The sequence below is a fragment of the Haliaeetus leucocephalus genome, unplaced genomic scaffold (genome assembly GCF_000737465.1).
Source record: "Haliaeetus leucocephalus isolate CR32 unplaced genomic scaffold, Haliaeetus_leucocephalus-4.0 Scaffold206, whole genome shotgun sequence".
In the NCBI taxonomy this organism is placed as follows: Eukaryota; Metazoa; Chordata; class Aves; order Accipitriformes; family Accipitridae; genus Haliaeetus; species Haliaeetus leucocephalus.
This window is the reverse complement of record NW_010972642.1, coordinates 1,591,776-1,617,684: the sequence shown is the minus strand read 5'-3', so window position 1 is coordinate 1,617,684 and position 25,909 is coordinate 1,591,776. Positions and strand designations below refer to the sequence as shown.

Genomic DNA, 25,909 nt, shown 5'->3' with positions numbered 1-25,909 from the left:
AAGAAACAGGTGTGGATAGCTGTTTGATTTACATTCAGGTGTAAAACACAAAACATAATTTGTAACCATTTCTTATCAGTATAGCTCTCATCATTCCCAATGTGCTTCAAATTGCTTAGCTCTAGGCAGATCATAACCAGATGGCATCAAAAGGACAGAATTTAGCTAACAGCGGTAAATAAATAAAGAAGCTGCAAGGCTTTAGGGTCCAATTTGTGAAAGAAGTGAAAAGGTCAGGCAGTAATTTTACTATGTCCCGTTGTTCTGTATGTCAAGTTCAAACTTGTCTTCAAAAGTGTCCATTTTGCAGCAGCTGCTGTCTACATTTCTGAGCACTCATCTCTCCTGATCACCCCCTCACTCACCGATCACATTCTCCCTTACCATATATCCTCTCCTGGATGTCTACAGTCATCTTTCCATGCAGGAACACTTGGAGCAGCTCTGCTTCCTAAGCCGCTTGCTGCCTCTGAAATCCTGTTGGAGAAGTCACTTTTGTCATTTCACTTCCAAAATGGGGGAGAGGGAAAGGAGATAGTGCATAGGAACTGAATGGTTCTCTCCTTTTGTCATTCTTTCACTTGTTTCCCCTTTTTCTGGGAATTGATTTGACTCATGGATGCTCATTGGATAAGTTTGTGGGGAAATTTTCCCCAAGACACCGAAGACCTCTGGATATCTTCCTTTATGTGTGTATGTTTCTGAGGTGTTTCCAAAATTTGGGGGATCCATATGCCTGAAAGGAAGAGAAGAACATCTCAAAGGTGTAATGACGGAATGAGGAGGACTGTTTGGTACTAATAGCTTGTCTGTTTTGCTATCTAGCCACATCCCTATGGAAATGTAAATAGCTGCAGCTATAGCTGGATCAGATGTAGTTGAGAAAATACTACCAGGAAAGCAGGTTTTCATGGGGTAATTCAACAGAATGATTTTTATACCTAATTTTTAGAGTTTTTCTGGTCTATTTAGCAGCATGGTTGTTTTGGTTTTTCAGGTATCATACAGACTTTTTGAAGACATGGGGCTGTTTGAAACCTTTAAAATACCAGTGAGGGAATTTATGAACTACTTTCATGCTTTGGAATGTGGATACCGAGAGATACCTTGTAAGTAAAAATTCCCAGCAGATAGCAATGCTTCCTTAAAGTTTGGGGTATTTTTCACATACTTTGTTACTGAAGCCTTTCTTCTCTTAATATAACAGCTGCTTTTTTTTCTTCAGCTACATCACGACCAAATGGATGGCTCTCTAGTCAGAGGCTGGTGCTGAACCACAGCCTCTTGTCTTTTTTTCATTGCACTTAATGTTTCATGTTGTTTCATAATGTTTCATAATAATAATTAATGGCAAATCTGAAACCATATGAAGCTACTATAGGTACAAAGGACTGTTTCCTGATGATGCAAGTGTACCCCAATGCCCCAATTAGAGTTATTGAAACATTTCTCCCCCATAAGCAATTTGGATTTTTACAGAGTAGCACTGCTATGCTACCAAAAGGAGATGAGCTTTGTAAAGCAGAAAAAATATGCCAAGTAGATGAGTGCATCCTGTTCTGCAGCTACAGCTCAGCTGGTATTTTTCAGTGTGAATCATTTATTCACTGAAAAACCTGCTTTCAGTCATCCCCAAAGTATTTACTAATTCAAATCAAATTTACCAAACCACTTCAACTGCAAAAAACCTCTTTTTTTTTTCCAGGAGGAGAGAGGGAGTTATTAACCCCTTTAGCTGGCAGATAACCCCAGTGTTGAGGAATACAGGACACCCTGTTTTCTCCCACCTCCCAGAAAAATGTCTGAAACATTGGTTTAGTAAGTCATGTAGTCTCTCTCTCAAAATATTAAATACCAATTGGAACAGCTACAGTGGGAGGGATTGAAGGAAAGCTACCTCAAAATGCATCCCAGCCAGGTGGTTTGGACTATCTTCTGGGAAAATGAGAGACCAAATTTCAAATCTTTCCTTGTGTTTGAACCTGATCAGGGATTTGAAGCAGCAGATTATAGCCTCAGGGGGTGTCCCACAGTCCGTCTGTCCTACTGGAGCCATTCCTCTTTGTTTAAAACATTTAACTGTTCATAGAGTCTCAAGAATTTTTGTGAATCTAACCCTTCATTTCCTTGGTTTTTCTTAACTGTGTTTCATTTTAGTAAAGCAGAATATTTTGTCTAATACAAAACTAATTTACCTTCCAGTTTTTCATTTCTGTGAAGGGGTAAAAACCAAAACAACTTTTTTGGACTTAACCATGTATTTCTTCTGGTTGCTGAACTGAAAAATGGGTTATATGCACAAAACTAACGGTGACTATCCCAGTTGGATGAAATCAGTGTAAATTTCACAAGAGGCTAATCCAGCCTTTATTCCTGTGAAAAGCATTAGAATCCTATGCAGGGCTATCCTCTAGGTTTTGTGTGATGAGATTAGTGTCTCAGGAGGGATGTTCTTAGTATTTCGAGAGGCAGGGGACACTCCTTCTATATTTTACTTTATTCTTTCCAAAAATAACCATGCCTATGCTGCTTACTGTTTTGCTGTTAAATATGTTACCTAGTGGTCACTAACGAGTATTTAAAGGGATGGTCACCGGGAAGACAAAGGAGAGCAAGAGAGGAAAGCAAGGGGTAAATAAAAGGGCCAAGTGGCATGACATCATGGTCATGTTTAGTGAGCGAGCAAAGTGATTGCAAATTGTGAATATAATAAACCTTTCTGTGTTACACAAGGGCAGACGGGATACTGCTGATTGTAGGCATAGACAAAAGTAGGCAGTTGCCTGAGCTCTGGAGTGTAGGGTCAGCAAGACCGTGAGCCCTCCTCTGCCAGAGCCAGGGAAATGCAGGCTGGCAGCTGCTGCCCCACTGATGGTAGGGGTTAGAAACGTGGGCTCAGCAGTGCTGCTCTGGAAGGGGCAGGTGGCTGTTGGCAGCAGGAGCAGGCATTAGCCATCCCCTAGCAGTGGCAAGAGGGCAAATATGGCTCTCCAGGGTGCTTTCTCCATCCCAGGTCTTCTCCTTCCTTCCTCTTCTCCCGTAGAAGGAAAGGCCATAGGGTGAAGCTCAACTTCAGTGCTGAGAAACCCTGTCAGCTGCATGCTGCCTGTCTTTAGGATGCAGCAGGTATAGAACCAGGTTGCTTACACATCTTGCTGCCAGTCCCTTCTAGTCCTCCAGAGTACAGAGGTTTTTTTCACCCCTAATGAATTTGGTCAGCTTCACTTGTTACTTCTTAGAGAGGGCTTCTGGACTTGTGTGTTGGTAATTTTTCCTAGTGAAGGATGCATATCATCTCCAGTGTTATCCTGATTCTTGACCATTATCCTCTTAATATAACCTAGCTCTTCACCTGTTCCCATCAAGCCTGTTCCAGCAGTTGGTTTGCCAATGAGAGCCACATGACTGATTGGTATTACCAAGGTGTGTCCAACTAAGATGTCTGATTACCTAGAGATGTAGCCAGGTACTGTGAGTTTCACAGGTGGGGGTGACCCAGCAGTGGAGTCCCACATTTTTGTGCTTTGTCCTCTGAAATGCATCTTTCCAGAACTGCAGCAGCAGTAGTGGACCCACAGGTTGTCATTCAGATTACCAGATTTCTTTGTGTTTAGCTAGTCACTGTAGAAGATACCTATGCTCTGCTCAAAATCAGCCTGAATCACAAGCTGAAATGCTTGTACTTCAGTGGTTTAACCCCAGATGTAAGCTTTGGTCCTGGCAGCAAAGCATTACCCCTTTTTGCTAATGTATATTTAGATAATTCTTTGTGCTGAACTAGCATGTGATTCTTTTTCAGCCAGTTGTGTTGATTGTGGGATAGTTTACCTGGCCTTGAAGGATTTGGTGGTATGAGCCTTAGGGTGACTTTTATCTCTCATTTCTGCAAAGAGAGTCTATAGTAAGCCAGATTACAGGATCCAGGGCCTGAACTCATCTCTGGCCAGAAAACTGCAGAAAGAACCTGGTTTAACTGTGCAGTGTACATATATCCTGAGTTTGATTTTTTGCAGTGCAGCTGCTAGCTCAGCACCTAAATTTGCTCAAGAAGGGTCAGGTAAGTGTTACCTGCCTTGTATTTAGAAGCTAGGTGAAATCTGGCTACTAAAGTAGATGAGATTTTCCCACTGATTTAATTTGACTCAGAGGTTAACAGTGCATATTTACCTGATAGCATTTAACTAGCTAAAGGCAACCACTGGAGTAAAGGATTGGAGCTGGTAGCACAGGTCAGGCTCCTTGTTTAACACTTTTTTTGCAAAGTTCCCTACATTGCAGATCCCACTGCTTCTTTGCTGTTTTCTCTTTCTTGACTGGTGTGAGACATACTATTGAATGTGCTTCAACTTCAGTAAAAGAAAAACTGAACATTTACAAAATACAGCTGTTCATGTTTGTAATAATGTTTGATTTGTCTCTGCTCAGTTGACTGCCACACAGTACCCACTAGATGGTGCTGATTTCCCTCCGTCAGAAATATCCTTCACGTTTAATAGCAGGGTCATTTGCTTTGTATCACAGATCACAACCGAATCCATGCAACTGATGTTCTACATGCCGTTTGGTACCTTACTACTCAGCCCATCCCAGGACTCCCAACTGTGATTAACGATCACGGGTCAGCAAGCGATTCAGGTATATTTAAATGTGCAAGTATATATATTGTATTTTTAAAGTTTTTGTCATGAAATTTGCTGTAAGAAAGCCAACAATTGAGGATTGCATGCAGTACTACTAGTTATATAGAATTCTAAGTTCAGTAGCACCTTGGATGTTGAAGGTGTTAAGGTATGTTTGTATAGCTTTGAAAAGAAACGAATTGGTCCTCTAAAACTTAATACTGTACACTTAACGATGTGTGAATGCAAGCCTTTGTGGTCACCCATAACAACAGACGTTTGTTACCATTTGATTTTTACAATACCTTTTTTCCTAGGAGAATTGTATTAGTAGTGCTTTTCAGTGCTGCTCCAGAAGCAGTGTAGACTTTTAAAACCTCAAACCCTGCATTGTTGTGCTATTACAAAACCGCTGGGGCATGCAGATAGTGCTGTGCACTTGTCACTGCTTGGCTGTCAAGTGTTCCTTTGCCTTTCTTCACTGTCTCCAAAGAAAGAGACTTGTTACCATCTTGCAACTAGTTTGCAAGACCACTCGTCTGCTGTTTTATGATTGCTCCTTACGGGAAGCTGTCCTTACTGTGTCTTTGTATTAACTTCTCTAGGTTCAGCTTTAGCAAGTAGAGGACCTGTCTGTATTTTGTGGGAGTTCTGAGGGAGTTACTGGAAAAGCAGGAGTTTGTTCTGCAGAAACCACTTCCAGTTCTTTTTTTGGTGGTGTTTGCGTGGCACATACATATCATTCATGAAACTCTAAAGGATGTTTTGGTGGGACTGGAAGTGGTTTTATTCCTGCAAAACTTTATTAGCAAGGGTTGTTGGAGGCTTTGTAGGTGAGGTGAAATGGGTGGAAGGAAAGGGGTTGAGTTTTGGGGCTTTTTGGTGTTTGTTATTTGAAAGACGTTGTTCAGCTGCATGTAAGATCCATTCAAGCAGATTAAATTAGCAACGCATCTCAGTCAGTATCTGCCTCTGACAAGCATGTTCAACCTGCTTTAAAAAGAGGCTGTTAAGAGGATTATCAGCAAAGATCCAAAGTCTAGACGTTTGGATTGGAAAACATGCACCGTAATTGAATTAATAAATGCTAGTCCATTGCTTTAAGGACCGTTAGTGTCTCATAGACTAATCTATATGGTGAAGCAATTAGAGGAAGGAGTGGGAAGATTGAGTTACCCACAGAGTTCCAGCATGGCCATGAATCCATGGCTTATTGCTAGTAACTTATATAGTTTGAGAACAGGCTTTGCTGGATGGCTGGAAGATCCCCAGGTGGGATGAGAATTTGTTCCTTTCCAATTATGTGCCTTATTGCACTGGATTATATGCACAGTATCAGAAAGCATTGATGTCAGAATGTGTTTACTCTTCTATAATGTATTGTAAATTTGCTCCTCGTCTAGCTTTGTTGTTTCTGTTTCAATAAGTCACTGAAAAAGTGGTAAGGGTTTTTTTGTTGCATTTTTGTTGTTTGGGTTTTTTTTAAATTTATTTATTTCTGCTCAGATTCTGACAGTGGAATCACTCATGGCCATATGGGTTATGTGTTTTCGAAGACATACACACCTACAGATGACAGCTATGGATGCCTAGCTGGCAACATCCCTGCCCTTGAATTGATGGCTCTTTATGTAGCTGCAGCCATGCATGATTATGATCACCCAGGAAGGACCAATGCCTTTTTGGTAGCAACAAGCGCTCCTCAGGTAAATAACTCTCAAGTAGCGTTGCTGTTAAGTTTGGAAGGTCTTTGGTAACAGCTTCTCCTTGCCAGTGGTGCCTGTGGCTTCCATTAAGCAAAAGTCTACCAAATATTTTGAAACAGCTTATCAAAGTGACAGAACTAATCACTTCACTTGGGGATTACCTGTAAGAGTCTTCTTACACACCCTCAGTTAGTAGAGCTGTTAAGAAAGGTACTGATAAAATGTCTGAAACTGTGAAATAAGGGAAGAATTATACTACCTAGTAAGGTAGTATAGAAAGATTAAAATAAAATGTAAAACCCCTGTATAGTTGACAGTGTGCCATGCAAGTTAGTTTGTGCATGATCATAACATATTTTCCATTGTTTCTGTAGAATATGAGCAGCTGCAGTCTTTTATGAATGTATTTTTACACTATGCCTCTATTGGGGGGGAGGGGGAGGGCGGGGAAGATAATACCAGTTTTATAAATGAAGAATTGAGGCTTACCTAAGGTTACATTGAAGTTGTTGCCAGTGCCGGGAGTTGAATTCAGCAATTCTGAGTCACTGTTTATTGGCTTAATTATGAGATCATCTTTCCTTACTTTACATAGCTGACCTGCCTGGCTTCAGCATACTGTGCTGAGAAATATTTCTATGGACAAGGAAAGGAAAAAAAGATAGCTTAATGGTGAGAAGTCAGGTAGGGATGCAGAAATTCTAGGTTTACTCCCCAACTTGGATCCAGACTTCCTCTCTCACCAAGAGCAAGTCACCTGAACTTGCTCTGTATCAGTTTCTGTCTATAAACTTATAGTAATACTTCTCATCCTTGCAACATCTTTCTGTGATCAAGAACTTTGATATTTACCTGGCCAGGTAAATAAATTGATAGAAGATGCATGCTATCCTTAAATCTACTTTTAAGAAATGAGTGCTATAGCTTTATGGTTGTAAAAATCAACAAGGGAAGTTAGATTATTAGTCTTAACATATTGTCCCTAGTTTAAAAATAAATTAATGGGAAAAATTCAAATTCTTCTTGTTATTTTGGGGGGGGTTGGATTGTAGTTGCTTTTTTTTAAAATCTGGGTTTTTTCCAGATTTTTCCTCTTTTTTTCCCCCTCTTTTTCACGGCAAGCAGTATCAGCTTCCAGTAATGATAAAGTGCTGCTGTGTTAAAAATCCGCTCTCAGGAGCTGGCCCTGCAGCAGCTATAGCAGAATATATCTATCTCAAATGCTTACTGTGCAGTTAGGCAAGATGGACTGTAAAAAGTTGAGTTGCTTCAGCAACCTGTTCTCTGAGGTAAAGAATAGGTTCTATACTTTAGGATAGGATTTAATTTTTAATCTCTAGATGACAGAAAAGTATAATTGAAGTGAAAAGCCACTAGAACATATATGTATATATTTGTGTAAGAAGTTGTAAAACTTGTATCTATTTTACATAGAAGCATATTTCCAAAAACTTTTCTTTCCATAAACCAAATTGTCAAAAGACTGAATGGTGCTGGAGAGATTTTCTAGATGGTTATTGTCCCCTAAAGTCCATTTTCTAGATCTTTCTTTAGTTTCTGAATGGAATTGCCAAAACTATGAGAGTTATGCATCTTGTTTTGGTAAAGGTTTAACCAATTTTGGATTTTAGCATTGAGAAATCTTTCAGGCTGAGTGTGTGTTGTCAGGATGCAAACTGGAATTTCACTTGTTTCTGTGTTTCGAATCAGTCCGATATGGACAGAACTGCCAGGTACAAACACCAAAGACAATAATCCCTGTTAAGGGAGGTTAGCTCTGAGAAACAGGGAAGCACATGCCTGTATTATATTATGTGGCCTGAAACAGAATACTCTATTGTCATATGATGCAGTTGAGTCAGGAACTGAAGACCCTTGAGCATGAAAGACCCAGATTTTTCAAATCAGTCTTCCAGTAAATCTTAACCATCACAACAATTCAGGTGTCTGCTATTAGTCCTGCCAAAATCACATCTTCAACCTCGAGAAGTTCTTAAAAAAAACAAACAAACAAATCAACCAAACCTGAACCTCCCTCATGCATCGTCCCCCCATTCTCATTTCTGCACTGCAGTGTTTCTTTCACTAAGAGGTGTCTCAGCTTTCAGCTGCCCGCATTGCTTTCACAGGCGGTGCTGTACAACGACCGCTCCGTCCTAGAGAACCACCACGCCGCTGCTGCCTGGAACCTTTTCATGTCAAGGCCAGAGTACAACTTCCTGGTCAACCTCGACCATGTGGAGTTCAAGCATTTCCGCTTCCTCGTCATTGAGGCAATTTTGGCCACTGACCTGAAGAAACACTTTGATTTTGTTGCCAAATTCAACGCCAAGGTAAGAAGATTGGTTCAGGTTTCCGGTGGATGGTCAGAAAAGATTGTGGGGCTTGGTAGCATCACAGTGAAAATGCTAGAAAGGCTGCTGTGTTGCTCTTTCTTCTGAATGTCCTTTTGGCTGCTGTAAAACATTCTGTTGGAAAGTAATCTGGCAATTCTGTTATTTTTTGCTTTAAAGTAGCGCAGCTTCTTTTCTTATATAAGTTTAGTTTTTTCAGAAAGTGGTTTAAGGCTAAAGATATTATGGACTATTTGAAAGTAAGTCCCACTTACATGCTACTTTTCAACATTGTTTTGTTGTTCACTGGCACTTTAGACCTATTAGCGAAGCACTCGGGGGGAAAAAATCAAAGGTGTTACCAAGTTTCCATAATGGCTAAGTACTTAAGGTGAATTTTTATTGGTTTAATCATACTGTTTTACTATCAAAGCACAGAAATCATAATTATTTTGAAATTCTAATTTCAAATGCAATGAAAGCATGATCTTTCTTTCCTACTTTGTTTTAAATGGGTAAACCCTAGAGAAAGGTCACTAAAGATCTTTCCTGCACACTCCATTCAGTGAGTATAAAATCGCAACCCTCGGAAACCATTCTTAAAAATTATTATGCAGTTTCAACCTAACTTACTGGAAATCACCACCTATCAAGTTACTTTAATAAACTCCATTGTCCATCAAAGCTGTTGGCATGTTACCTAGATGTTACTTGCCTTTGGAGCTGGTACTGCCTTCTTGTTCCTTGTGAGAACACACCAAGCACAGAGTGTTTCTTATCCAGAACTAGGACCTCTTAGCTGTTTTGGTGACATAGATAACATGTTTTCTTGTGGTATTGCTTAGGATGGACCTGTATCCTGAAATCTTGAAGCCTCCAGATGTATGACTGGTTTTGTTTTCCATTTCTCTGTAATCTCTCTCTCTTTGTTAGGCTTCAAGAAGCTCTAAAGAAAGGCCTTAAATTATTGTCCAGGGTAGGCAGGGAACTGATCTGTAGATCCACAGAAGTCTGAACTCATTCTGCACCCCTGTTAGTCATGTCCCAAAACCTCCGGTAATATCAGGGGGGTTTCTTCAGGTCTTAATTTTAAATTCTGGGATCATTTTCACTGGCCTAATTTCCTCATAAATGTTGAAAAGTATTGGCGGATTCTCATCTGTCAGGGCTACAATGACAGTAAAGCACAGGGAATTTAGGCTGTCTGAATACATCCTTTGAATGTGACAGTTTGGAACAAAGCCCTCACTTCTGTGAACGTAAGTAAGGAATGAAAAAAGACAGGCTAAACCAGTGATTACTGTGGCTTTGTCACAGAGATTAACTGTCTTAACTGTGGAAGAGGACAAGCTTGACCAAAGTACTAGGCATAAATTCCGGATATTGAAAACTAAATTTGTCTTAAATCTATCAGGCTGGACAATGGTAGATGTAACCACTGTTGTAGCCAAGCAACATGATACCTGAGACACTGCACAGTCTGATATATTATGTCCTGCCAGCTCGCTATAGATTTGTAAGGACATCTGTTAACCTCCTTCTCTCTCCTTATTGCTTGAATAGTCAAATGGTCATGCATGGAATAAAAAGTGGAGGAGAAGGTGAACATATTAACCAGTGCTTGTGGCTGAGCCTGGCTTTCCCAGAGTAATCACTGCCTTAAAAATTTATTTTTGGTTGGCAAAAACTCTTCTGTACCAGAGTGGTCTCAGAGAGCAGACCTGACATGTTTGTATATGGGTGGAGGTGCTGTAACTGATAAAATTAGCTCTAAATGATCATGTTATTGATTGGGTTGCTGAACTGTAGTTTAGTATATTGAGGCTACAGTCAGAGAGACCCTTCTGTACAGAAGTCAGTGTAAACACATGTAATGTAAGCATCCTCCCACCAGAAAACTTGTAGTCCGGAAACTACCCACAAGAAATAATGAAGGATGCTCACTGTCCAACACTGATAATATCAGTGCATTGGAGCACTTACTGTTCTCTGACATTAGTTATGTTGAATCACATACACCAGAAGCAAAGCCCTCACCATGGGGCCCCACTGCTGTATGGGGCAGGGGACCTGCTGACAGAGGACATGGAAGTTTCATCTAGTCATAGCACAACAACTCTCTATCCATTTTCAATTATTGCAAGCTTGACAATTAAAGCTGTGTTTCAAGGAGGGATTCAGATTTCAAAAATTAAGTGGACAGTAGAAGACAGCCCCTCCCACATGAGGAGATATTCTAGGAGAAAAGGCTGAGATGGGAAAATGTGGCTAATGGCAGTAAAGGTTGCTATCGCTGACCGTTTGGAGATGTAAAAGGCCGAAGACCTCAGTGCTTTCTCAGTTGCAGTCTTTGTGGCTAAGACCTGGCTTCAGGAATCCCAGGCCCCTGAGGTGTGAGACAAAGTCTGAAGTGACGAAGACTTAGCCTCAGTGAATGGCATCAGGTTAGGGAGCACTTAATCAAACTGGACATACACGAGTACATGGGTGTCGTGGTTGGGGGTGAACCTGGTGGAATGCAGCCATGTGTATAAATACCTGATGGGGAGAGTAAAGCAAATGGAGCCAGAATCTTCTCAGTGGTATCTGGTGACAGGACAAGAGACAGTGGACACAAGCTGAAATACAGGAATCCCCATTTAAACGTAAGAAAGGATGTGTTTACTGTGATGGGGGTTGTACATTGGAAGAGATTGCCCAGAAAGGTTGCGGAGTTTCCCTCCTTGGAGATATTCAAAACCGAGCTTGACATGATTCTGAGCAGCCTGTTCTAGCTGGCCCTGCCTTTAGCGGGGGGGTGGACTAGATGATCATCAAAGGTGCTTTCCAACCTCAGCCTTTCTGTGATTCTTCAAGGTGACGCTTTTATTTTAGAGCAGTTGATAGTATATATTACTTTTTATTGTGGGAGGTATGGGAAAAATAGCGAAAACAAAAAAGACTGGGAATACTTTCAGACATAGATCAAATAGGGAAATAAGCTTGTTAGATGTGTCTTCACGCTGCAATTAAATCAGCATGGCATTTGATGGTAATTTATCATTGTACACCAATTAGGTAGCAACTTCTTGGAAAATGTCATGGAAAGATTGCATTTGTTGTTTTTCCTAGCAAATGCTTTCAAACAGGCACATCATTTGCTAAATATTAATTTCTTGTGATTTATCTCAATGTTCAATACTTTTCACTTATTTTTCTTTTTACATATTGCTCCAGAGCTCATTGTAAATTCCAACCTTGGGTTAGCTCACCTGCTTACACTTGTGATTTTATCAAATAGCTAAATATACTGTAAGATATTCCAGGGCAGACCTTCCTCTGTGGATGCATCCTTTTACCCAGGATTACTGTCATGGTTTTCCTTTTTCTGTCTACTAGGTGAATGATGATGTTGGAATTGACTGGACTAATGAGAATGACCGCTTGCTCGTTTGCCAAATGTGCATCAAACTGGCTGACATAAATGGGCCTGCAAAATGCAAAGATTTGCATCTGCAGTGGACAGAAGGCATTGTCAATGAGTTTTATGAACAGGTAAATAAATGCATGTCCAAAGCGGTATCTGCTGGTTGCATGTCTTGTGTTAAACAGTCTTGTACCATGCTGGTGCTGGTGATGAGTGAAAATCACAGAGAATAAGGGATGATGGGGATTGCTAGAGTTACACAAGTCCATCCTTTTGCTGGATCAGTGAAAGTCCATTTGTCACTGAAGATTCTGATGTGTCCTCAAAGACCTCTGATGATGGGGTTTCTACAGGCTTAACTGTTCCAGTCTGGCACTGTCCTTACAGTGGACATGGTGAGCAAGTGTTCCTTTCCTCTTTATTTTTCTGTAGGCAGTCATCATGTCTCCCTTTCAGTCTTCTTTAGTGCAAACTATCTTTTCATCCTTCCTTCTATGTCTTTTCGAGACATCAGCTGGTTCTCATTGCTCTCCTCTGCAGTCACTCCAGGTGGCTCACACTTTTATTGACATGTGGTCTCCAAAACTGGACACAACATCGTTGCTGAGGTGATCTAAACAGAGCAGACGAATTATTTTAGCTTCCCTGTGGGCCACGTCTCTGTTCACACCCACAGAACCTTTATGTACTGAGCACGACTGTAACATTGACTTTCAGTTTATCACGGACTAACCATATCTGCTCCCTACACATTGATCCTGACTCATACTTGATTTTTTAAGACGACACTTTCAGCTTTCAGAAGGTTTGTCAGTACAACTGCACTAATTATGCAAGGCTTAGCTGATGGTAGCATGAGGAAGGAGGACAGACACAGACTGATTTACAAAGACCTGGGAATACAGCCAGGCACTGGTCCTTTTCTGCCAGGTGTAAGGGAGCCCCTTTTCTCATTATAACCTATTTAGCCCTGCCGAGTGCAAGGGATGGGGCTGTTCCCACACTATGCCTGTTTCCGGAGTGGGAACATATTCTGAATGTGCTGGTTAGACTAAACTCCACATCCTGTCTTTTCAAGAGGAAGCAAGCAGGCTAAATCACTGAACCAGACACACCACAGTCTTCTTGGGGAGGCTGTGCAGTAACTTGAAGTCACAGACTAATCCCTTTTAAAGCCTTTTCATCTTCCCTTAAATTTACTGTACTTACACTTTGGAAAAAAACAGGATTTTCTGCTGCTGCTGCCTTCTGGAGTATGTAAAGAAATGGGAAAAGGGACAAAATTCAGACATTGACCTGAAGGTCCTTCATTTATTTCAGATCTCATGAGAAAAAGAAAGAACAATGACCCTTATATATAATACATATATAGTTGGTTCCATTTTTCTTTTCATTTTTTTCTTAAAGAGAGAGTGAGTCCCATAACAACAGTGATCAACTTTCATCTCCCAAATTTTCTTTCAGGAAATGCTTTTCTTCATATTTGTTTTCATTACAACTCTCCCAACAAATTGTACTTTACTTAATTCTGGTGATGATCATAGCTTATATGGGTGACTACTGCATGCAGACAAAACCTGTTGATCAGATACATGATATGACTCTCCTTTGATCCAACATAACTAATGTCAGAGGGCAGTAACTGCTCCAACACATTAGTATTGTCAAAGTGTTGGATAGTGAGCTCTGAATCAAGCTTGGGAGGAACATGTGTGGGAGGATAGGGTGTTATCTCTTCCACAGCAGGAATCTGGATTATTTTCCATCAGTCAGAAAGATGTGCTACTAATGTTTTCATGCTCTTGGAAGCTGCTCCAAAGGACTGTTGGAGATAATCTTTCTTATAGTCTTGTAATTAAAAAAAAATGCATTTGAGATTTATCCTCTCTGCAAAATTTGATTCAGAATAACATATATGTTATCTTTGTTAATGGCATTCCTTTTGAGGATTGTGAGCAAACGCATTTGAACTCTTGGCTTGCAAATTCCAAGAGGTCAGGTAATCAGTAAGATACTAGGGGTTTTTGGTTTTGTTTTTATGGAAGATGTGTATTCACTGTATTGAGAAATCAGTAAGTCCCAGTGGGTTTCCTGTTTTGGTTTTTTTGCATGGCATGAGTCGCCATGCTGACAGGATACTGATGGGGTTGAAAACAGAGAATGTTTTCTTGCTGGGACTTACTTTTGGCATTAAGGAGGATAAGCTAGATTCTCAATATATTTAACCTAGGTTAAAATCTGATTATCTGTAATGTAATATGCTACGAGAGGTGTGTCAAGCCTTCTTCACCATGCTTTTGATCATCAGGTTTTTTTCTGAGAAGGGAAAAATCTTCATTTTCTCACTTCTAAAAAGGAGAACTTTATGGGAAGTTTGGATTTTCCTAGAATTGTTGTCAAAAAGCATATATATATATATATATGTGCATTCAACCTATGCTGTGAAAGTAATGAAATATTTTTCTTGAATTTCCTTTAATAAGCACCAATTCCTTTGAAGAATTTAACTCCCCTGTAAATAAAAACTCCTTAGTAAAGACGTTTTGCATAGAAACATTCAAGATCCTGTCATATTGTGACTGTTTCCTTTTCTTCCCTCCACATGCTCAGTGTACTTATTTGAAGACAGGTTAGGCATATGAAAAAGAATCAAAAAATGCACTGCAGGATGTTTCACATAATAAATCATGTTTTAATGGAACATGAAAAAAGAACTTGTAAACATTTCAACAGTCAGCTTTCTTCCCACTACTGACAGCTCACAACCAGGAAATCTCAGACATGTTACTGTAAAGAAGAGAGAGCAGCCACCTCTTCTTAATTTATTTGCTAATTCAGGAATGAATGGCATGTTTCAGTGTTTTGTTAACACTAATATTTTGCATTTAATGATTGAACATAACATTTCGGGGTGGGTTATTATAAAAGTAACAAAACAAAACACAAGGAAATGAGACATTTGTCATACATGCTTCAAAGTTTAACTCTCATTCTTTGGCTTTCCCAGATATCAACAGGGTGTTGACCAGATATATTGTCCATGACTTTTGGAAAATTTAGGTTACAAGGAGATAAATTCAGGCAATCTGTAATATAATGGAAATTGAAAATGTCTCTCCAAATTCTAATCTTTATTCTCAAATATAGATCTCTGTATTGTATTAAAACATTAATTTGTATATCAGGCTTGATTAGGGGGATTAGATATTTTTTCCTGGAGAGGTGGCATCCAGTCTTGACATGTCTACTCAGCTGAAAACTCACTGATACCATCAGAAGCTTTCTTGTAATAGGAGTGAGTGAATATATCAGACTTGGTTCTGCAAGAAAGTTTTACTTTCTTTTACATCATAAGAGGAGGGAGAAAAAAGTCTTCCTATACCCCTTCTTTACCCTCTTTCCCCAAGAAAAGCTAGCAAAAAGCTTTATGGGAAAGGTTTACTACTTCTGAGTAACCCATGCTTTCATAGGGATCATTCTAATAGTCCTGGAAAACAAGTACTTATGACCCAAAGCCAAGAGGACCTCTCCATGTTATGTATAGTAAGGACAAAATTAATAAGAAAACTAGTTCAATGAGATAAGCCTTGCTTGTAGAAGTTCAGTCTTGTTCCCTGCAAACACGTGGCTAATTACAAGGTTGTTGTGAGCTAAAAATCACAAAATCAGAAGGGATTTTTTGAAAATAATGTCAAGAAAGAAAGAAAATAATATTTCAAATTTGCACACTCACAGTGTAAAAGTACAGGACAAGGGCAGTGGGCATCATTTTGCAGTCATCAGCTAACATCCTTGTTAAATTCACACTATCAGTAGTGGGTCCTCTTACAAGAAAAGAGCTGTAACTTCCATTAGCCATTTGACGTGATGGCACTGTGGTAGTGTCATGCTGGCGTACTATGGAAGTGCCATTGGAGTTGAATTATTTTTCTTTCATCGTTTTTAAGTGGTTTGATGTGCATTATTCCTTTTCATGACATGGTTTTGTTTCATTTACTTCAAAGACATTATTGCTATTTTTCATCTCCAGGGTGATGAAGAGGCTAGCCTGGGCTTGCCAATCAGTCCTTTCATGGATCGCTCTGCTCCTCAGCTGGCACACCTCCAGGAATCTTTCATCACTCACATTGTGGGACCACTATGTAACTCTTATGACTCAGCGGGGCTGATGCCAGGAAAATGGATAGAAGATAGTGATGAATCAGGAGACACTGATGAGCACGAAGAGGAAGAAACAGCAGAAATGGAAACTTGTGAAAATGCTGAATCCAGTAAGTTGTTCACACTTAGATTTTTCAATGGAGCAAGTTCCATATTGTGACCAAAAACTAAGCAGCCATATTGTAAAAGCATAGAGACCATGAGCTGGTCAGGTTCAACATGGGACTCTCCACAGTTACAGTGATTCAGTGCTGTCCTTAGTGAAGCCGGTGGTAATGGAGACAGTCCATGATTTCAGGACTCATACGCATTGCTGTTCATATCTACTACTCATTTCTACCTTCAGTCGAGGTTTCTGGTGATGGATCACCCATCTGTGTGAGGGCTTTTTAGACTGTTTCAGCACTGATGTTTGCAGACTGCAACAATTTCAGTTGAAGAAAGGATGGTTGGGAGATGATTTTTTGAGGAAAGCACTCATCATTTCCATGAGTTAGCATGATGTACAGGAATAATGGAATGAGGCTCTGAGATGATGATGCAGTAAAAGAGTTTTTTTCAACGGAAGTATTTTAATGCAGACCTCCTCAGCACAACATAATGTGTGGAGAAGAGTGGAGAGAATCGGCACTGAGCATTGCTGTGTTGTGTGCTGGGAACTGCATCACTTGGCCCTTCTGGCTAATCAGTAACTCAAGCTGATAGTCTCCAGCCTTTCCTCCAGAAGGGCAACAGTGCTGACATCTGTCATACTGAGAGGAAAACTTTGTACCTTGAAAGTAGTTCTTGGGAACTCATTGGAAGTAATTTTTAAGAGAAAAGGCTGCAGCTATAGACCTATTTCTTTTACCAGTTTAATCCTGCATGAGTTGCCTGTTCCTCTCTCTCCTGTTCCTCCTCCCTCTGAGTTTCCTACTACTGTTCTTTTATTTCCTTCCTCTGGGTCATCTTTCTCTCCCTCCCCTATATCTAATCCTTCTAGAAAGCACCAGCCTTAAGTGTGCAAATGACATTCTGATACATAGCTTTTTCCTCTTAACAGCTTCACTTTTTCTGTTCATTCCTACACACTTTCATGCCCTACTGAGTATCATCCCTATTTTCTGTTGGGAGGCTGAGAAGTGGAAAGATTTGACGATTGTATTGTCCACCTAAGGACGTGGAACTAAAATCTACATCTCCTGATGTGTAGAACTGACCTTTTATCTCTACTAAGATCCAGGGCTATACGGTTTGTAATTAAGAAATTATTGCTGTTGTTCACACACACACATTTGCACATATTTTAAGTTTAGCAGGTTCACATGCACAAAAAAATGTTGTTGAGAACAGCAAGCATTAAGTATTATAGCACACACAAGTTTATTTTAGCACCTTATGATCTGTCAGCTCTTAATAGCAGGCAGAGCCATATGTTTCTGTGGCAGATTGGCATTTATGGAATTGCCTGCTGGGGGAAAGCGTACGCAATTAGTCACCAACATAGACCCCCAAAGCCTGAAACCGATGTTGCTGTATTAAAAAGAAAGATGAAGGATGTTCTCGTTTATCCATTGGAGTGTCTAACCTTACTTTGAAATCCTTAGTTTCCTTTCACCTCATTTCTCTGTTCACTTATCTTCTTTATCACTGCTAGTCAAGTCTAACAATGCTGCTTTCAGGTTTAAAGCACAGACCATTATTAACCCTTGTCACATTGAAAACAGACCATTTTTTAGTTGTCTTCTGTTTTCTTTTTCACATTCTCCTCCATGACAGTACTTTACTATTCAACCTGGTGCTTTTAGGCTCTTTATCTTTTTCAAAACCTTAAAAATGAATGTATCAGAGTTTTGAAATATCCAAACAAATTATTCCTACTTCCTTCTTACCAAATGTGGGGTACATATCTTCTCGATCATACCAATGTGTTACAAACTGTTTTCTTCTGGTTCCCTAAATTCTCTGTGACTGTGTGGATCTGAATCAGGAATCAACAGCATTGTTTGTGTTGATATAGGGGTCTTACAGGTCGTTAGAAGTTTGTACCTATGATTAACACAATTTTGTATGTTTAAAACTTTCTCAATAAAACAAAATAAAAGGTTGAGATGTCAGATGCATAGATATTAAAGGTTGTATAGATGTTGACAAAGCTCTTTTTCTTGATGGAAATGCCTTTTAGGCAGGTGGAAATATAATTGTGGCAGAAAACACTTCACCTGGGTGCTGATAATTCACTAAAGCAGTTGAGATAAATTTAAGAGTTATAAAACCGTAAGGTAGCTTAAAATTGTTTTTATTATTATACAGGAGTATGTAATTCCCCCAAAGTTCTGATGCAAGTATAAGAATTAAACAGGCTCAGTCTTTAGTGATTCAGACAGATTTTAACACCACAGCAAGCGCTCGCTGGTGTCTGCAGAGAGCAGCAAGATGCGGGGTCACCCGGGAAACCCAGGAGAGAATGTCCTGCTGCGGCATTGGCAGGGTAGGGGCTTCCTATTAGTGCTGAACCTGAAGGTTTCCTACAGGGAACCAAGGACTTTCTAATGAAGGATTGAGTTGGATTTGGTCTGTGTTCAGTGAAAAGCTCTTTGTTTCCAGTTCAAAAGCTTCAAGGGCTAAACGTTTTGGATCCTGACACAGACATACTTCAGGCAACCTGCAAATACTAATCCACACAAATTTATTTGGTACAAAACATTCTTCTACATCACCTTCTTTAAAAAAGAAATGGGCAGTTGTCTTTGGAGGGGTTATTATTTCAGTTCTGTGATGGCCGTTGCCACTGTTAACAACCAGGGAAAATTTTCGAGCTTTGTACTGTTAAGGAGTTAACAATCTGCGTTGGACAGATTGTATTGACAAAGAAAAAAACACACTTCAGACAGCAAAACACTTGTAGCGCAGCTGTGTCAGGAGCCATGAGAACTACCAGTGGCAAAAACATTTTATAGGTTAACAGCAATGGACTGATGCTTCAGAAACAAAGACAAGCGAGCTCCCTGTTAGTATTCAGCTGTAAGACTACATCTTCAGTGGTCAGACTCCATTGCCGAAGCCATGTTGTGCAAAGGCTTTAAGGTTGTCTCTACTGCAATGGTGGAGTGATAAATCCCTGACTTTGAAAAGGGCATATAGGAGTGGGTTCCCTCCTTTAATTACTAATGCTTGCTCATTCGTTATCCTTCTACAGCTCAGATCAAAGGTAAAATGTGGAGAAAACAAAATCAGGATCTTTCTTCCTAAGGCAATCAGCAAGGATCCATTGTGGGTGGGGGCACAGAATTTGATGTGTATGTGTTATGGAGTAGGTTGATCAGTCTTTAAGTACTTGATATACAAAAATGAGCAGAAACAGCTCAGCAACATGCTTTATGCATAATCATTCAAGCACTAGATGTCTCTGTGAGCTGCATAGTCAGGGACAGCATGCAACCTGTGATGGGATGAAGCTGGGGCTCAAACTGTGCAGGAAACCAGTTTGCTTTCCCAGAGGTCTGGAGAGGCATAGCTTTCTGAATTTTAAGACTGTTTAAGTTTGTGTTTTTAAAAATCTGTTGGTGCAATTCCTATATGTCCTAGCGCACCCTGTCTGCTTCCTACACCTTCAGTCCCTTTTCTTTCTTCTCTCACAGAACACAGTACATTAATGTCACATGGTATTTTACAGGAAAGAAGTTCAAGAGGAGGAAAATCTACTGTCAGATCACTCAGCACCTGCTTCAGAACCATAAAATGTGGAAGAAAGTAATTGAGGATGAGGAGAGGTTAGCTGGGACAGAGAAGCAAGGCGTGGAGCAATCCACGCTGCACCAGTCTTCAGAACAAATCCAGGCCATCAGGGAAGAGGAGGAGGAGAAAGGGAAGCCCAAGAGGGATGAAGAGGAGAACGCAACTGTAGAACCAAACCAATGACAATATTTACAGCAGTATTTTAAGACAGATTGACTCGTGCACAGACTCTTTCTCAAGCCAGCACAGCATTTAGACACAACACTGTAGAAGTATGGGATAATGCGCCTACAGCTGTTTAATTTGTTTCTTTTTCCTTTTTATGGTGAGGTACATTGTTTAAACTCCTATGCTCAAGGAAGCTTTCACACTGCGACACCGGCTTTTACAGACTTTCTTTAAAGAGATTTGGGGGTGGGTGGAATTATATAAATATATATATATATATATATAGCCAGGGTTATTGGCTGCACACTTCAGCAAAATACATTTAATGGTATATTATGGTCACTGTGATATTTACAGAAGGAAGTTATCTAAGGAAATGCTGCTTCTAAAGCACATTTGCAGTTAACAGTAAGGTACCAGTTAAGTAGCTTTTGCTCTTAATGCCAAGGGATAAAAGTTCCAGAGCTTTATATGAATGCTGATATATCCTGCCAACAGATACGTGTGCGTGAGGGGGTGTTTGCGAGCGTGAGTGGATGTAACGTGATATAGCATAGTTTGAGTTCTTATTACACTAGCTGTAGCACATGTCCCAGTACGCGACAAAAAACAGAAGGCCTGAATTTTAGAGCATTTGTGCCCACAAGGGAACCGGAGACCATTTTGAGGAGCTTTGCGTTCCCCGTAGCCCTCCAAGTCCCAGTTTGCACTCCAGCTGCAGCCAGCAGCCTTTCAGCAGGGGCCGCGGTGGCCCGGGGCTGCTGGCCTGGCCCCATCGGCTGTGCGGGCTCCTGCGCCTCCTCCTCTTCCTCCTCCTCCTCCTCCGCGGCACTCCCCAGACTGCTGGCGAAAGGGAGCTGCCGGGAAATTTATTTCCCAAAGGGGGTTACGAGGGGCTGTGTGGCGCGCTGGTCTGTTCCCCGTGAGAGGACCTGGCCCTCCGTGTGCGTGGGAGCGGGTGAACGCTGTGTGCGGCGGTGTGCGTGTTTGGGCAGGAGCGAACGGAGAGCAAATGCGTGTGCGTGCTCGGAAACCAGGGGCACGCCGTCATCTTCCTCCCCTGACCTTATGCCTCCGTGCATCAGTGGCCAAATATACCATTTAAGAACGAAGCTGAACTACGTCTCTTGAGAGCAAAAGAAGGGGAGTGCGGGGGCCGTACCCTTCCTCAGAATAAGAGGCAGACGATGCATTAGGAGCAGCGTGGGGGACGGGTGCCGGTCCTGCCTCGGCCGGACACTCGTATGTCTCAGCAACCACTCACATGAGCTTCAGAGAACTTGGTTTTTCAGTGTGACGTGCTGGATGGGAGCAGTTTGTTGCTGGCATTCTGCTTAGAAGCAGCGTTTGATACCACCAATATACTTTTTTTCTTTTTTCTTTTTTTTTTTTTTAAGAGAAAGGAAAAGATCGGGCCTGTAAGAAGAGCAGATCTTTTTTTTGGTTCTGTTTATTTGTTTTCTCTGTTGTTTATGCTGTGAGCCAAATGTCTATTTAAAAGGTTGGATATTCACTTTCAATATTTTATTTCACAATATTATATTTGTCAATGATTAGCTATCTAGATGTAAATATGGAAAAATTTTTATGGGTTCCTGTAGATAATGATATCTTTAAGAAAAAAAGAAAAAGAAAAAAAGGGAAAAGTCTTTTTGTAAAGCTAATTTTTTAAAAAATAAATACAAAAACATTTTTATACAGTGTAGCCATTTCCAAACCCAACAAATAAAGTCTTGAGTAATTTGTATAGACCCTTCTGGGAAGCCAGTGGTCTACAGGATCAAGGCTTTAAAATATTAATGCTCTTTGGGACTGGCAGCACCAACCAATACAACAAAATTTAGAGTTTTGTTCCCCCAAAAAAAGAATATATATATATACAGTTCAGTTTCTCTCAAAAATCATTTGACTATGTATGCTTTTTATATTTTGATCCTGCAGCCCCTTGCCAAGAAGAGGATTGCTTGTGTGAGTAAGAATGCTTGTGAAAGGAAGAGTTTGTAGGAGAAGTCCTTTCTATATTAAATTTCTGACATTGCATCCATCACTTTCTGCTATCCTTACGCATTCACCACATTTCATGATCCTATTGATACCTCCCCAAAAATGTTGGAAAACATTCTCTATCAAAGCAAATCAGCATGTGTGTTACCACTTCAGAGTTTCTTTTTGCTTTGCATTTCTGTTAGAGTGTGCTTTTGCTGGAAAACAGGATTTTGGTTTCTTACAGGTTGCATTTGCCTGATATTGTCCCATCCTACTCTTACCAGTAGAGAAGGCATTTGTGTTTTGACAGAGTGACTCTAGAGCATGGCTCTGAATGCTCTTAGCAGCATAAATATTTATTAAGTGTTTTTCAATTAAATCAGAAAAGCGAAGATCCAAATTGCACTATTACTTTAAAGGGAAAGGACATAGCAGAATTCATTCAATAGAAAAAAAGATGTCTCCGAGGTCTCAGCAAGTCTCCACCAATTCCATCTTGCACTCTTTTCACACCTCTTCAGTTACTTTGATTAATCATTTTATTTGGGGTTTTCTTGTACAATTGATATGCATACCTTATAGTATGAGAAGAATTTAATATGCCTCCTTCTGTCCTTTAAAAATTAAACTTACAGAGATGCTTTAAAATGTCACATCTCCAAGCACTTTTTTCTCCATTTTCAGTGCATGATCACTGGGACTGGATTTTTTATATTGATTTTTATATTGCCTTTGCTAAAAGAAGAAAAAAAGAAGTTACGGCAGAAAGCGTTAGTGGCTACCCAGTTGGTAAAATTACACAGAGGCATTCAAGAATGAGGTGAAATCCCACAAGTGGACTTCCACATACTCCTCTAAGCAGGCATACACAGGGTTGAACTAAGAAAAATTAACCTAAAAATGTGCTGAAATGGAATTACTCTATTTTTCCTAGTCATCAGTTTTGGTTGCCATTAGGTAAAATCTTTGTCAGCTTCTAATCTGTTAAGATTTTTTTCTATATTGCCAAAGCAGCTGTCACAAATTGTTACTGCATTGCTACACAAGCCTGTTTGTGGGTACAGTTTGATTAACTCAGGTCTTTTGCAGTGAAGGAGTTGCTGACAGGCTTAAAATCAGAATGATCACTGATTTTATCCAAACTGGAAGGAATACCAGTGAAGAAGCTAAATTAGCTGGGAGTGGTTAACTTGGTAAGAGGTGACTTATTTTTGCACTCCAAATAGTTACTAATAGAATCCAATTTCTGCAGGTGTCCACTCCTTATGAATCTGTTTTTCAGTCTTTGCAGAGCATTTTTGGCAGGCATTGATCAGGAAATTTCCCAGATTGGCTTAAATTTAATACAAAAGAAAATACCAGAGAGATTTTGTATCAAACGTGAATACCATTGTTTTGCTTTGGGGTTTTTACTAGATAATGAAGCAGGTAATATTTTAGGGGGTTTGTAATAGTTTCTAGTCCGAAGGAGGCAAAGCTTTTGACCTGCAGTTGCAGCAACCTTTTGGAGGCTAGACCTTGACAGTTTTCCACTTTGTGCAGTCCTTTTGTGTTGCAAACCCCAAATAAACCACAACCTGTGCAATATTTGGGGGGAGGGGAGGGGAGAAGAAAACTAATTGTATTCTGTCAGCAAAGTGCTCAGATTTCAGGGGGGATGTTTACAATGTTGATTTGGGTTTCTGGTATATATAGTATGCAAAGAGGTTTGTTAGATACTAGGGAAAGCAAGCCCCATTTAAACGGTGTTTTGCAGTAACAAAAAATTTACGTATTTTAGTTTCCAGTTCTTTAAAAACAGGAAGAGAAAGATTGGACTATTTTTTCCCATTGGATATTTTGGTTTCTCCACTGTAATGTCACCTGGTGACTGATCCTGCTCCCTTCTAGTCTAAGAGAAGTTTGCTGTTCCCTTAAATAAGGGACTTTTTGCAGTGCTTGCAGCCCCCAGTGCAGTGAGAAAAGCACTCTGCCCATCACATATAAACCCTTTTGTCCCCATATTCCCAGTTTGCTTGATAGTCACATGCTGTTCATTGTGGAATATAACTTTTCTCTTTATGCTCGTGTTGCAGAAGGAACACATGGGAGTAGAGAGTGTGAAAGCCCCAAACCATTTATTTTATTGCCTTTTCTTTTAGGAGGAGTCTAAGACTTTCGTTTCCAAGAATCCCAAAATACCTGTGTCTAGAAGTAATAATTTCCACCATGTTCAAAGGACCATAATTTACTATTTATGGTCTAATTCTTGAGGGAACCTGGCGTTTCTTGATTTGTTTTGAGCTAATGTACAGAGCATGTTGACACTCATCTCTGAAAATCATATGCCTCCTCCAGTAGAAAGATGGTGTTTGATGCAATGCTGCAAGCCACGCATCAGAAGTAAGTTGAAAGAATCTACTAGGAAAAAGGGATCCTACTGTGCTCTTGGCAACATTTTGAACTCCCCTTCTGTGGGAGTGAAATTTTTTACAGAAAGCTGGGGAAATCACTGTGTGTCACCGATGGCCTCCCCTGTGACCTTGTGCAGGGTGCTGGCTCTCATAGCAAATGGTGCTCACATTCTGGCAGTAAAAGGCTCCCAGGGCAGATGTAGTTTGCATTTGTTAACAATGCAGGGATAGTTGTTCATCAGTTTTTACCCTGACATCATGTGTGAACGTCTCTCTGCATCATCATCAAGTTAAAATCCAAGACTGTGATTGCTCACGACCTTTTGAGTGGATGCATTTGGGACTTTCACCCTTAGTGTACTACTGTTAGAAGTTCTTAAGATCCTGATGGTCTGAATTTGGAAGGAAGTTAAGTCTGTAAAGGTTCAGATAGATGCTTCTAAAAGTACCATTTGGCATCTAAGCAAATTCTGTACCCAACTCCCTTTTTATGCTTTCCGTGCTGGATTTTAAGTTCATTTGTTTTCTTTAGGAAGTTCTCCTAAATTTTTGTCTGCTTTTTAGGTACAAAAATTTTTCTGAAATTCCAGCCATCTTCTTCTTCCTTCATAAATGCCCTGGAAAGTAGAATGCAGTGTGGAGAAGCCAAGGATCTTGCCAAACTGAGCATCAGTCAGTGGTGCAGCCCATGAGGACTGCCCAGCCTGTGGCCCAGTCTGGGCGCATTCGCACCCAGTGCCATGCCCGTGCTGGTGAGCTGTGAGCTGAGTAGGTGTGGGGTAGCTGTCAGTTGGGGTCCTCGGCAGCCTGAGGCCCACCAGCTTTTAGTGGGACTTGGGATCTTAGAGAATTTTGTCGGTTTTCAAAGAACCTTAGGCACTTTTGAAAATTTTGCCGTAAGTATAATGCAGCAAAAGGTTTGTGGTTGGTCCCAGGTGTTAATGAAGTGTTTGTGCAAAGTCCCATTAATTATCAGGCACATCCTGCTTGGGCTGTGTGGTGTGGTCCTGTGCTGGTGATGGTGAGGGCTTTGCTGTTGATGAAGATGGTTGCAGGTGTGAGTCCACCCTCTCACTGACTTTCCATGGGCACAGCCAGATGTGCCAGTCAGTGTGAGCCTGGGCAGCCCAGCAAACCCAGCTGCATCCCGGGCTGTGATCCAGAAAAAGCACAAGGCGCTTGGCCAGCAAATACCCCAAGGAGATGCACCAGCAGATTCAAGTGAGGGAGAGGCAACATGGATGTGCTGTGGTTCATTCTAGAGCTGAGCCATCTGACAGTGTTCAGTAGGTTGGGAGGGCAGCAGTGACAGTCTGTGGCTTTTCTTTCTCTGAAGGAAGAGGCTTTTGACTGTTGGAAAACCTGTAATTTATAAAAACATATAATATTTGCTATTACTTTTGCAAGAACTGTTATGGTT

The 25,909-nt window shown here is 40.5% G+C and overlaps 1 protein-coding gene across 1 annotated transcript in view; it reads left to right on the top strand.

Annotated features, from left to right (window-relative positions):
• Nucleotides 1–20,125, top strand: part of PDE3A (phosphodiesterase 3A, cGMP-inhibited) — a 93,729-nt gene extending 73,604 nt beyond the window's left edge. Inside the window, exons 9-15 of the mRNA XM_010566106.1 lie at nt 998–1,109; nt 4,522–4,635; nt 6,126–6,325; nt 8,455–8,658; nt 12,037–12,192; nt 16,095–16,335; nt 19,881–20,125. Coding sequence (XP_010564408.1) covers nt 998–1,109; nt 4,522–4,635; nt 6,126–6,325; nt 8,455–8,658; nt 12,037–12,192; nt 16,095–16,335; nt 19,881–20,125 — 1,272 coding nt within the window. The remainder of the gene's footprint in view (nt 1–997; nt 1,110–4,521; nt 4,636–6,125; nt 6,326–8,454; nt 8,659–12,036; nt 12,193–16,094; nt 16,336–19,880) is intronic.
• The last annotated feature ends 5,784 nt before the right edge of the window (nt 20,126–25,909 follow it).